Source organism: Cinclus cinclus, chromosome 3 (genome assembly GCF_963662255.1).
Source record: "Cinclus cinclus chromosome 3, bCinCin1.1, whole genome shotgun sequence".
Lineage (NCBI taxonomy): Eukaryota > Metazoa > Chordata > Aves > Passeriformes > Cinclidae > Cinclus > Cinclus cinclus.
In genome coordinates, this window is record NC_085048.1 from 98,640,946 (window position 1) to 98,655,173 (window position 14,228).

Genomic DNA, 14,228 nt, shown 5'->3' on the forward strand with positions numbered 1-14,228 from the left:
CTTGGATTTTTACAATGCCAGTTTGCACACTTAACAGACTTGATATCATAGTCATTAAGATTCCAACTTGAAATAGCTTTTATAATGTCATTTACACATTTTTTCTGTCCAGAGAAGAATGGCACTTGAGAGAAGGGAGAACACATAAAATTGAACATAAACAAAATATCCAGAATTATCTGAATAAATTAGATATGCAGGGAGGGGAAAATATATTCAAATTATTCCATAAACCATAGTAAAAATAACATGGGATCAAATGAGAGCTAGAAAAACAGCTAGAGATTGACACCCCTGAATTAGAAATACACTTCTAATTCTGTCATCACTTAAATTTCATGATTTTCCAGATGAGTCAATAAAGACATTAAATTGTGAGATAAAACACATTTGTCTGTTACTGATTTCAGATAGAAAGGTTCGTGTCAATACTAATCTAAGGGGTGAGCAAAAATAAAGAAGATATTGGTATTAAGAAGACTGGTATTAAAAAGTTTCATAAATTAACCTTGAATTAACCAACTCAAAATGTCAGCCTTGAAACTGGAATTACTTAGCTAATGTCTCAGCATTAACTAATGCCTGAGTGTTATGAAGATATAAAGAACTGCACTGAAGCTAATTGTTACTGTTGTTATCATTAATTAAAGTAACAGAAGTAAACAAGACACATGCAAAAAAATCTTGTCACTGGAGAAGTAAGGAACCTACATTTAACATTCTGAAGTTAAGTCATGTTCTCAGATCAATCTCTCTGCTTTAGGGCAGGCACATTCCTGTCTCCATAATACTAAAAAAACACAGCCTTTATGTAAGAAAGGGTCAAGCAAGATCAATTAGAATCAGGTAAAATATAGTCTGTTGATGTATGAAGTGTAAATATCAAAAAAACCCTGCAGGATTGGCACAGTACTTTCCCTATTACATATATTTATATGTATATTAAAAAAAGAAAAAAATAAACCCAGCATATTTAATACCTTCACATCCTCTTTCTATTTGCCCATTGCAGAAGAGAGCATCTGAGATGAGATCAGGGAGCCGTCCGTTCAAGTCAACTGATGCAAGGCAGCCTTGGAATCCCTCCTTTGCATGCACCAGTTTGGGCAAGGATTTAAACATCTCTTTGGCCACTCCTCCAATATATAAATCACCTGTTGAGGATAAATAAATATTAGATACAAAAAAGAACCAGCAGAACCTTTGATCCACTTGATCGTCTGGCTGTTTTGTGCTGAAGGACAGTTAAGTAAAAAAAAAATATTCTTCAAAATAAATGTAGAAGAAAAAAACCGGTGATAACGTGTATGATACTATGGCACTGCAGGACTGTACTTTTTCAAATGTAAATGTAGACTTTAAATTTGTATGGCTAATTACTTAGAAGTACTTGGGCATGCTTTCCATGTGCCAGCTCATGTGTTCAGGAAACATACATTTATTTCAGAGAGAAGGATTAAATGACAGAATCTCCATCTAGAAACTCATCTAGCACTAGCACACAACTGTTATACAATTTGTTCATACAATTTTTTCATATAGTTGTTAAATATTCAGAGAAGCTGACCACAGACCACGCCAGTGATGAACACAGCACAGTGAGATAGAAGGCAGTAAGTGAAGCACCAAGATCCACATGAAGTCTGTGTATCCAGAATCATCCATTCAGAAGTACACCAAGAAATAAAAGATTGAATGACACACGAAGGGAGAAACTTAGCAATACCAGTGTTAAACAGCAAAATGACTAACTATCCCCACTGAAATACATGTGCGAGCAAGGGGAGTTAGATTCCTTTTAAACAGCAGTATGAACACTGAGCAAATGGAATTTTGTCACCAGGAATGATTCTAATGACAAACACCAATAACAAACAGCTTGCTCTAATGAACCTCAGGTAACTTACTCAGGACTGAAAACCAGAGCTAGTAATTCCTAACTCTGGGACAGACTTACTTTGAAAGGACATAACTATAACTTTCCTCTTCAACACCAAGGGGAGGATGCTTTTTTGTTTTAAAACAATTCAGGCTCAGTATTTCTTTCATGTGTTATGTGTGTCTGGCATACAGAAGAGTCACCTTTCAATCAACATAGCTATAAGAACCTCCCTAAGTGTGCCTCAAGTGTCAGGCTGCAGGTTTAACCATGTGCTTTCCATACCTGCTGCTGAGGACATGCTACAGAAAAGAACCTGGCTGCTCCTTGGCCAGAAGAGAGAAGCAGGCACAGCACAGTCTCTGTACAAGCATTCAATCCTCATTGGTGGCAATTTTTTTTGCTAGCACAAATTTTCAGCAGTTTATCTGAATACACATTCTAATCTACATTGATCTTTCCAGAGCAACCCCCAGTCTGGCTGCTTTTGGAGCCTAGGTCACAAGACCAGCTGCTCTAGTACCAAAGAGTGTTTCTGTATCACCTCAAATGCAAAACTGTTGATTTCCTAAGTGTTTGCTGAGCCTTGTAGACAGGTTTTACAGTGACAGAACTCAGAATGTACAATTGTTGCTACCCCATGTGGCCACTTTTAATCTCGCTCTGATTGGTGTAAATCACAGACACACCTTTTACTGGTTCTGCTGGCATATTTCTTGAAAGGGACTTCAGTTTAGTGCTGTTTGTAATGATTTACAGTTTACCTGCAAGGAAATAGCCTGAAACAAATAAATGTCTGTAAGACTGAGAAAAATCTTTAGTCACTATGTATCAACCCTAAAATTCAACTGCATTTGAATTAGTAAAATAGAGTGAAAATGGAACATGCTTAGGAAAAAAACTTACTAACATAATAGAATTTATAAACAAACCAACCAAAAGTCTTAGCAACCTTTGTAGCATCATACACTAAGACACCTGAAGCTTTATCCATTCTATGTAGATAATTTGGAAAATAAGATCTTCTTTCCTCTAGAGCTCTGAGGTACAATGTAAATCTCACAAGCATGATATTAAACATAACAGATTAAAATATGGTGATACATCTGTTACCACAAATGTGATCTAATTCATTCACAGCAGAACAATTACTGCATTTTTCAATCTGCTGAACTGAAAACAAAGTTAAAACACTTGTGTTATGATAAGGGTTCTTAATCTTTTTCTCAGATGGAACATCTAGAACGCAAAACCTTTCCAGGTTTCTTGAAACTCTGTACCTTCAGTCACTGCCAGCTCAGAAGAGAGAGATAATTCATCTCAACTGATCTCAGTTGATCCCAGTAGGCTTAAAAGAGGGATACCATTCCAGAGAATAGTATTAAGAAGGTCACTTCTGTGATGAAAAAGTTAAAATTGATTTATTGCACATGACACAAGTAACTTCTTTTTAAAAATATACTGTCCAAGCAACCTTTTTTATTCTGTGTTTAGTTACATCTTTAAAACCACAACCTTTCAGATTGATCCCTTGCTATCCTAATATCCATTTCTCAAACTTATTGACATCACTGTATGCAGTCATGCAGTAGCTGCCAGTTACGATGGATGGCTAGAAGAAGTCCAGGTCAGTGTGCTAACATATAAGCTAGAACTCAGAATATTTGCTCCTGAAAATATACAATGGAATATTTCCAATTAGCCATCATATACAGTGAAGTCCAGTATACTGAGTTTAAATAAGGTGTAGCCCAACAGTTTATTTACAGTACCTTAAGAGTGTTGATAATTAGACTGATCATTTTATACTCTTAAAGATACAATTTTTACAAAAACCTGCTCTGAGTAATATTTCAATTTTGCTGATGTTCAAAATAACTTTGAGTTCTGCTTTTAAAAATCAAATGTGCATGTAATTCACACGTAATATACAAATAAATGTCATATGTATTGAACAGCCATACTGATTATTAGACTTCACCTTTTATAAAGTATATAAAAGAATTTTTATGACTATGAGTTAGTCTTCCCAGATTTAATATCAAATGCTTAATACCATGTTCTTTTGAGTTTGCTGCAGCTGGCATGAAAAGCGCTTACTCTCACACACAAAATTTTGCTAAGGGACAAGCTTTGGAATTAAAAGTCAGATTTTTTATTTTTTGTTGAAGTTAGTTAATTTTTTTCACTTGGTAATTTTTCTTATCTGCCATCACAAAGTTTTTGCATTGTTAGCAGTTAATCACGTGCTACTTTCATGTTCATCTCAATGAAGAAGTAGTTTCCAACTAAACTCAATCCATTAGACTTTCACACAAGACAGGATTGCAGAAAATACTGTTAATTAAAATTTATCTGAAACTTGCAAAGCAGAGATTTAGAAAAGATAAAAGATTGTCTCTGTTCCTACTAAAAGAGATTAGAGGAATCAACATAGTGCAGTACAAACAGCCAGGTTTTCTTTTTTTCATTTCTTATGCAAGTATTGCTTCACTGCTGGAAATTTTACTCCAGAGCAAATCCCTTGTTGTGCAGCTGCCTACTGACAGGTGTGAATTACATGCAAGTTATTTAATGAAGTAAGGTACCACAGTTCGTCAGATCAATAGTATAAGTTTATGACACTGTGTAAACTGGCTGGAGCCTAAATGCAACACTAATGCTACACTGCTATTCTCTGAAAATGTGTAACCATAGTTTCTGGAACTAAAGTTCCAGGAGTCAGTGCACAGATTTATCACCTTTTTTTCTTTTTTTTTTTTTTTTTTTTTTTTTTTTTTTTTTGTTGGAGGATTGTTTTCTCTTTTTATTTTCTGAGAAAAAACAAAACAAAACAAAACAAAAGGTGTGCTTCAGGCATGTTCTCACTGGCATAGTCAGGGCAGGACAGCAGGACACAGGAACCAGCTGGAAAGCAGCACTTTCAGAGTTAGACCTGCTCACAGCAGTGATGGTACTGCTCAGTTATGCCATAAGCACTGATAAAGAGAAGATTTTAGTGGGTTTAATTCCCATCTTTTACAGGTACTGCAGATTCTCAGTCATTCCAACAGGATATTTCCTATTTACACCTATTAATCTCTTTTCTGAGTTAGAGCTGATTTTTGCTTTAATAACAAGTAAATTTAACACAGAAACAAATTACTAGCTAATAAATTAACCCGAGTTCTCAATGTATTCATTATTGGAATCACACTTATGCCAAAGCACACAGAACACCACACAACAGTGAGTCACACACAACTGTTGGTAAAACAAATGCCAAGTCCTCCTGCAATAGCTCATCTTTTTTTTTTATCCCAAGCCTCTGCATTTCTTCAAAATGAGAACTTTGCAAATGCTCAACCAAAGAAATGTAAAATATTGAAGACGATTTTCTATTTTCTGACTAACTAACAGAAGCTATTAAGAGTTATTCTCTGGCACTAGTGACATTGCTGACAGGTCACTTCACAGACTTTTCTCTTATTCATCCTTCCTGAGAATTCTTACATGATATATGCTGGTGGCAAAAACCATTAACTTCATTTAACAGCTACCATTGCCTTCAAACATAAGTAGAGAGAGAATTGTTTTCCATGTGTTTATGATGATAACAACATAAGAATACTGCTCAGGTGTGACTCGTGCACCTGAACCCCTTAACCAAACCAGCAGCAGTTTGGTTCAAGAGATTTGTGACATCAGAGAAAAAGTAGTTCATCTAGGATATAGTTAGACTTCTTTACTCCCCTAAATCTGTGTGCTTTGTGTACATATCTGGTGTTCATTTCTTGAACATCGTTGCAGACAAGAAATGAAAACCATTCAAATATGGTTCCATGTATGATTAAAAAAAAAAGGAGGAAATGCAACAGTGGAAGGAATCGTGGCTTGACTTTTCCATAATCCATAAAGACAATATCTCTAAAATATTTTTATATGCCTGGAAAAATGCATTTTCAACCCCATAATTCTCTCCAAGAGCAGACATTCCCCCAGTCTCTTGTTGTGCCGCTTGTTTTAAAAGTACTTTCAGCTATTCTGCTAACTTCTCTTTCATTTTGGAAGAATTTGCTTTGTCGTGTTTCTAGTGTCACATTGTACTTAATCACTACCATGGCTAGGAATGAGAGTGTTTCTGTGGTGTGCTGGAGTGGTGTTACTCCCCAGGAATGAGATGGATAGCCCTGGCATACCGTGGTGGATTCTGAAAACACAGAAGGCATCTCCACAATTCCGTTATATGGCACATGAAAATAAAAAGGAACATCTGGCTGTGGTGAAGCGAAGGTGTCAGACACACTTTTCTCCAAATAGGCTATTTCAAAATGATCAAGTATTAAACAGCTTCTTCCCTCAGGCAGACAAAGATGAAGGAGGACTGCAAAGACTGAGAAATGCCATAGGGAAAGTCTAATCTCGAAAGAAAAAAGTGTTCACTTTATTCCAGTCCCTCCTAAAACAGATGAGCTGCTGTTACCAGATCAATAGAAATCGCTCTGTAGTATCTTAATAAGTGCACTACAAAGTACAGGGTGAAACTCACCCCAAGACAACCCACACAATCCCAACTCATGGTATTTTTAAGGCAACTAAATTGAGAAAATAAATTACTCTACACAAGCTGAATATGCAATGACTAAAAGAACAGACACTGTCCTGGCCACAATTAAGGGCTGCTGTCTCAAATGAGAATGTCAGGTAGGCATTCAGATGTCTTTGGCATTCACTGAAATATGGGACCCTACTTGGCCTTGATGACCTTCTCACCTCCCCAGTGTACAAAATCACCCACCTTTTTTTGCACATTTACTTTGTGCAATAGGCAGAGCACAGTGGAGACTTTTCTTTCAAATTTCAGCACACAGTTTAGAAAAGGAACTGTGCCTGAATAGTGGATGAATGGTCATTCTAGAGTCTCTCCTCACCTTCATAAATCCTGAGTAAACATTTGCTCTTTGTTCCATATCAAAAAAATGTTTTGTCCTTAAAAAAATATGCTGATGAGACATAATTGCTCTTTTTTTTTTAATAAACCAAGAAGCCCGCTGTGATCATAGCCCATTAATAAACTGAAGAACAGTTGACAAAGGCTAAAATGCTGCATTCACAGAGTTTCTGCAGCACATACGCTCCAGCATATGGCTTTTCAAGCCCCCTTTGCAGCAGAGAATATGCACTTTGCTGTGCATTCACAGGCCTGCTGGGTGCTAGAGCAAAGCATGACTGAATTTTTTTCTACCACTTGCAAGAAAGGGCACTTGAGGGAAGACATGAAAATGTAAGCTTAGTGTTTCATGTCCACTTACTCACTTCAAAGAGTCCATTCTGTGGCTTCAGTATTGATTTGTAGTTGATGTATTTTGGTTTTGATGTGATTTTTTCCCCCTATTTTTAAGAAAAATAGTATTTTCAAATATTATTCCTATTGGAGTGATGAATTCTATCACTTTTAGACCCTCTCTCACCTAAGGAGGGAAAGGGTGGCTAGTTTACTTGTCCAGGCTCTGCTGAGTTATCTGTCCTTTCAAATACTTCAGGCAAGAAAGAGGCTGTTTTATGATGCGACAGGTGGTGGCTTTCATCTTTCACATTCCCTATACTGATAACCAAGCAAGGCAAAATGTTTACAGGCAAATAAAAAGAAAAAAATAAAGGATCATTTCTAGGTTAGCAAGTCAGTCTTTTGGGAAGGAATATAGAAACTGATCTTTTCACCCCAATTCTCCACTGCTTTCAGTATCTTGCCTGAATAACCCATTAAATGTATTGAAAAAAAAAAATCATCAGCACTGAAATGCTGACTTTGTGGGCTTTCTTCAGGCACCCTTATTGGCACATAGTACATATTGTAGTTATTTGTCAAGAGAATTGAACTTTGAACATATTTCTTCCCTTGAGTGATACTTGACTGTTCTTTTTACAATTCTATTGTAGAACTGCCCCATAGTCCACACTGGCAGAAAAATAAAAGGCAAGGAGAATTAAGACATAGCAGAAAGAATTTACAGTTGATGGGTGAACCAGGAACAGCATCTTACAGTTTTCACTTGCCATCAATTTCCATGGCAGTCCACAGTGGAGATACATGTGCTGCTCCACCTCCAATCTCCTGATTCCATCACACTGCATAACTACATTGAAGACTTTCCACAGTTCCACAAAAATTTTTCTGCCAAGAAACTTTTCCTTACGCTCTGCTGGATGTGCTGTCCACTTCTGCATGCACCTCTTGGTGCTCAGATTTCATTCATATTACAATTTTTTGACTCAGTTTAGTGTTCCTCAAGGATTACACAAATGTGCCCATGCAAGTAAAGTTGTGTCATAGGAAGTGCTGGTGTGTGAGAAACAGCAACAACACAACGTCCTCAGGAGGTAAGTATTGAATAGACAAAAGGAGATATTAAAAAAGTAAGTGGTCACATCTGAAGACTTCTCCAGGTTAAAATCCACCATTTTCCCAACAATTCTGTTCTCACAAACATTTTTTTTTCCTCACAAGAAACAGTTACACAAAAACATTTAACATTTTCCTAACAATAAAAAACCTCAGATTCCCAGCTGCTCTATTTCTCTCTGCTTGTTTTTACTCCCACTAAAGACTAGATGGAGAGCAGTGGCATTGAAAAAGATTAAACAGATGTAAAACCAAAGCAGTCTGCTTGTGCAATGGACTGTGAGGAAAGAAAGTTGGTGACGCATGTTAAATGGTAAATAATAAAATCTAATTGCCATATAAATGTGCGTGGTAATCCATCTCCCACATAATCAATGCTAGGCCAATTACTCTGTGTGAGGGGGATGGCTGTGGTGGAGAGGTGAGGCATTCATGCACATCAAATGTCCTTCATTTCTTTCCTGTTCTGACCACTTCTGGAGATTGCATACACCTCAAAAATAGATAAAATCTAACAAAGCTGGCATTTGCATGGCATAGTATGTTCAGATCTCCCTTCCTCCTGTTATAATTTTTTCACTCTCTGCTTTATCAGCCAACACATGCTCTTAGCAGAGCTTGCTTTCAATATAGTGAGAGATTCCTCTTTCCAACAGACCTACTAGACCTCAGAGATCATCTACAAAACTCTTCCTTTGGCTACTGCTCCACCTAAAGCTACCAAAGAGCTGAGATGCTAAACGTTCTAATTTTGAATGCAGGCTTGCATAGACTGATTTTTATATTATATTATTTTTGATCAAGACAATCACATTCAGACTCTGAGGATATTCCACGAAGCTGCCCTTTTGCAAAAAGGACCGCTCACTTAAAATACCAAGGTTAATGAGGGTTCACAGCAGCACATTTTAAAGCAAATTTAGGATGTGCTTCATGTACATATACATGAATTGTATATATGAATGAATGAATGACTGTATGAACGTATGAATGTATTCACAATGTATATGTTCCACTCTCTGTATCTGGGGGGGCGGCTAGCATGCAGTGGATGCATATTTATACTAAATATACAGAGGTTTTGATAAGTTTTAGGAGCACCTATGTTTCCTGTATTATTCTTAATGTAAATTTTGTTTGGTGCTACAGAAAGGCTTGAATGATTTTCCACAATTACCAGCAATAATAACCTGCATGTCAAACAGCTGTAGGAATGAAGGCAAATCTATTCAGTCAGATATGTATGAAAGACTGAGAATAACAGGGAAGAAGAGGCAGAAGACAAAAACCCTTCTACCCTTCTACTGATTTGACAGACTATTGCATTGTTGTTAACTTCACAGTGTAAGATCTAGAATATCTTTATTTAATCTAGAACTACTGGAATAGATTTTCAATTTTTATCTTATCTTATAATTTTGGCAATTTGGATGCAATTTCTGAAGGCTTAGCACTATCAAAATTATTTTCACAGCCTGGTAGACACTGTTTAGAATTAGCATGTGAAAAATGGTAAAAAGAGGATAAAGAAATTCCCATCAGACCAGGTTGTCCAATTACCTATTGTTGTCTACTCCTAGATCTTTGTTACATAGAAGTTCCAAAGAAGAGTTCTCAGTTTTAAGTCCCTGGTTTTACCTCTGTATAGAGTCTGCTTTCCTACACTATCAGGAAGACAACAGCTGCATTTGCCTTTGTCTATTCCAATAGGTCACACTGAGAAGATCTATTTGCTGTTGACAGTATTTGGAACTCTGTATTTGGAACAGAACATTCTTTCTGCATGAAGAACTCACAGCCCACTGGCAAGGTCACTACATTTAGCTCATGCATGGTTATTTGAGAAATTTAAACATTAATACTTGCTCATTTGTGCAATGTTTCTGTGTTTTTTAAAGCTTTTTTTCTCTAGCAATAAAAATATAAAGGATCACTGCTGCTGATGGAGATTTTGCAACGTAGAGAAAAATCATTTAATGAGGCAACAATAATAGCTGCCTTAGTATAAAACAACAGAGAGAAATATGACATGGAATTGAAACAATTTCAATTTTCACTGCTGAAATAGGAATTCCTCATTATGATCAAGACTAATTTAGTTCAGCATGAATAACCTACTTTCACAGGCAAATTAAATATCAATAGATTAAGGGACTATTACAAATCATCAATGAATATGCCAGGCTAGTAGATCTACTGATAATTTAGTTAATTGCATTCAAAGTTTACAAGGATGAATTAATTGCCAAGCAAATCTTTATGCACATTATTTGGTGCATTTGTAAAACCACTGAGGTGATACCAAAAATTAATATAGCTACTTTTCTTTCAGGGGCTTCAGTCTAGTCTCTTTTCACAGTATTGGACAAAACAGAAAACGAAAAAGCAAACATAGATAGAAACAGCAGCCCTATCTCAAAAGAATAAAGGAAACCAGGGCCAGTGAAGAGATACAGAAATAAAAGTAAAACACACAACAACAGATCTAGACAGGTTATTTTAATCCAAGTAGGCTGATTCTGATGTGTGCTCTAATATGAAGAGCATTTTGTGAGGATGCAGTGATATAACGGCATGGGAATAACATATGACTTACAGTGGGCTCTAAAACTGACATTTGGGAAGGCCACATGAAAGATGATGACAGTGAGACAAGCTGAAATTATGAGTGTCAGTTCAAAAAAGCAGGTCTTGACATATGAAATGATGCACAGGCAGCAAAAATTAACCCATAAATGTTGAGCTGTGTAGGATTTTTTTTTTTTTTCAGAATGCTTCTTTCTAAAGAAAGATTTCTTTCTAAAAATATATATAGGTAGCCCAATATCAAGATTAGGATGATTGAATATCATCTTAGAGGATGCAGCATTATCTGCAAATATATTCTGTGATCTGGCAAGTTTAAGACTGGATTGGACACTGAAGTACTGAAACTATGAACTCATATAAAAGTTTTCAACTACTTATTGTTCAGTCTAAAATAACTGCAGCAGTCTTTACCTTTCTCCTTTGGTAAGAGTACATTATCTCAACTTCTCATTTCAATTTATAAACAACTAAAATGCTAAAATACTTTAATTTTCTGATGGGTTTTCCAAGAGAATTCTGATTGGATTTTTGCAGGGTTTTTTTATTCCTGTGAAAGCTTTGGGGATTAAAATACTGTCTTATATGTGTAGGAGAGAAGCAAGAGGAAGATTAAACCCTAGTAGGTAAGTGGATATAAAGTGTGCTTGAGGATGTCCTCCTCCTCAGAAACAGATCATGCATCTTCAAGTACTTATAAAATAAAATAATTTCTGACAGAACTACAGTTTCCCATACCATATGGAAAAAAAAGAGTGGAGAGGGAAGAGATATTATAAACATTGTAAAACTCACAGTCTGAGAAAGGGAGACAAGATTTCTTTGGGAACAGAGAGGAACAAGGATCGCAAAATAGTTGGTGTTGGAAGGGACCATAAAGATCATTCAGTTTCAACCCCTTTGCCATGGGCAGGGAAACCTTTCAGTAGATGAGGCTGCTCACAGCTCCATCCAATGTGGCCTTAAACACTTCTGGGGATGGAGCATCTACAACTGCTCTGGGCAACCTGTGACAGTGCCTCAATACCCTCACATTGAAGAATTCTAATATCTAACCCAAATCTACACTTTCAGTTTGAAGCCATTCCCCCTAATCCTGTCCTTACAGGCCCTTGTAAAAAAGTCCCTCTCCACCTTTCTTCCAGGCTTTCTTCAGGAACTGGATGCCAAAATTAGGCCACCCCAAAGCCTTCTCCTTTCCAGACTGAACAATCCCAACCCTCTCAGCCTTTCCTCATAGCAGAGGTGTTCCATCCCTTGGAACATCTTGGTGACCTCCTCTCGAGTGGCTCCAGCACATCCTTGTCCCCCATGTGTTAGGAGCCCAGAGCTGGATGCAATATTCCAGGTGGGGTCCCAGCAGGGCAGATCAGAGGGGTAGAATCCCCTCAACTCCCCTGCTGCCCATGGTGCAGCCCAGGACACAGTCTGGCTCTGGGCTGCCAGCACACATGGCCAGGTCATGCCCAGCACCCCCAGGTCCTTCTGGGCAGGGCTGTTCTCAATCTGCTCATCCCCCAGCCTGTGCTGACACAGGGAGCTGCCCCATGTCAGGTGCAGCACCTGCTGTTGGTATTATTAAGCCTCATGAAAGCACAGTGAGCCTCCTTCTCTGGCTGGTCCAGGTCTCTCTGGACAGCATCCTGTCCTGAGGTGTGTCAACCACACCATTCAGCTCGTTGTCATCAGCAAATATGCTGCAGGTGTACTCAATCCCACTGTCTATGTCATTAACAAAGGTATTTAATAACACTGGTCCCAACAAGAACCCCTGAGAGACACCACTTGTCAGTGATGTCCATCAAGACTTTGAGTTGTTGATCACTGATGGATGCAACTGTCCAGCCATTTTCTTATCCATCTAAAAATCCACTCATTAAATCCACCTCTCTCCAGTTTGGAGAAAAGGATGCTGTAGGTGAACATGTCAAAGGCATTACAGAAGTAGAGATAAATTAAATCTGTAATCTTTCCCTTGTCCACCAATGTAGTCACTCCATCAAAGAAGTCAAATTCCATTTTCTCTTGTTTTTCTGTGCCCTTTGAGGCTACTCATACCCCTCAGAACATCAGAGTACAGCATCAAGTACAACAAGCAAGAATTCCCCTCAACCCAACTATTTCAGGCCCTGAATTGCAGCCATGCCAACCTTTTGAGCTATCACGACAGCAGGACATAGAATCTGCTCATGAAATATATGAAAGGAAATTTGCTGTGTAACTGTGTTGGCAGGCTTGAGCTGCACTGCTTTTGCTGTTCAGACTCATTTATCTTTACAGGTTATCTGCTAGAACTGCACCTCAGCACACTCTGCTAATTTTCCCTGAGAGAAAAAATAACACAGTTCTTGGAATCCAAACACACAATTATTTTCACTCATTTATTTGTCTCCAATTTACAATTTACTCATCTAATTACAGCAATAATTAGGCTGCCGGACATAATATATGTGTTTCTACAGGTAGATGCTGAAACTGTACCAGAGGTTATGCAGGGAACTGATGTGTGTGATAATGAACTTTCTGTTTCATATAGCCAAATCCTACACCCAAAAGGAAACATATATTGGAAATTCTCTCCCATACTTTTATGGCAGCTGTCTTCTCTCCCAGACAGCTTCCATACTATGCAGGCCCAACAACACAATCTGTGTCTAATCTTTGCACTGAATTCACTGTGTATTTGCAAAAAAACATTTAGCGGATTTCTTTTTCTAGGATCAGTTTGGATTTCAAAATCAGAAATCTGGTAACTCTCCAATTACTCAGAATGGCTGCAGGTTTTGTACTATCTGCACACATTTCTATTTTACCTAATGATAACTCTGGTGAAGCAGAACTAGTGATACCAGTAGCAGGAAGTGTGACTTTGCATTTCCTTTGTTACTAAGGCTAAGATAGCATAGGACAATGAATTAAATGTAACTATTTATATCAGAAAATTATATGTAGTGTTTATGAACGGAAACAGAAACATGACAGAAGCATGCCATTGTAAGGACCACAGATGTAAAATAGAAAAGAAGCAGTAGATAATTCCTACTAAAGGCTAAGGAAAAAAGAACAGTAATGAAAGGCAATTTTTTCTCCCTTTTAGCCTGCTGGCTAAAAAGTATCAGCTTGAATCGCCTCTAAAATCCAACCAAAATTATCATGATATATACTGTGCCATATTTAAGGGAAGCTGACTGAGCAAAATGTAGTATAATACATTCAAAACAATAAAATAAAATGAGGCATACTATTATGAGAAGACAGAGGTTGAGGACCTGTGTATGGTAGACCATTTTTAGAGAGGTGCTTGCTATGTATTTGTGCCCTGAACATTTGAGGCTTCTTATTCTTTCACTATCCACATTACCTGTTGAATTACACAAAATC

At 37.4% G+C, this 14,228-nt stretch overlaps 1 protein-coding gene across 18 annotated transcripts in view; it reads right to left on the reverse strand.

Moving 5' to 3' along the window:
* The window catches only part of NRXN1 (neurexin 1), a 672,652-nt gene that overhangs the window by 341,768 nt on the left and 316,656 nt on the right, over positions 1-14,228 (reverse strand). For all 18 annotated transcript variants that reach the window (XM_062490543.1, XM_062490542.1, XM_062490540.1 and 15 more), the window contains one exon: positions 981-1,154. In XM_062490543.1, the coding sequence (XP_062346527.1) occupies positions 981-1,154 (174 nt within the window). The remainder of the gene's footprint in view (positions 1-980; positions 1,155-14,228) is intronic.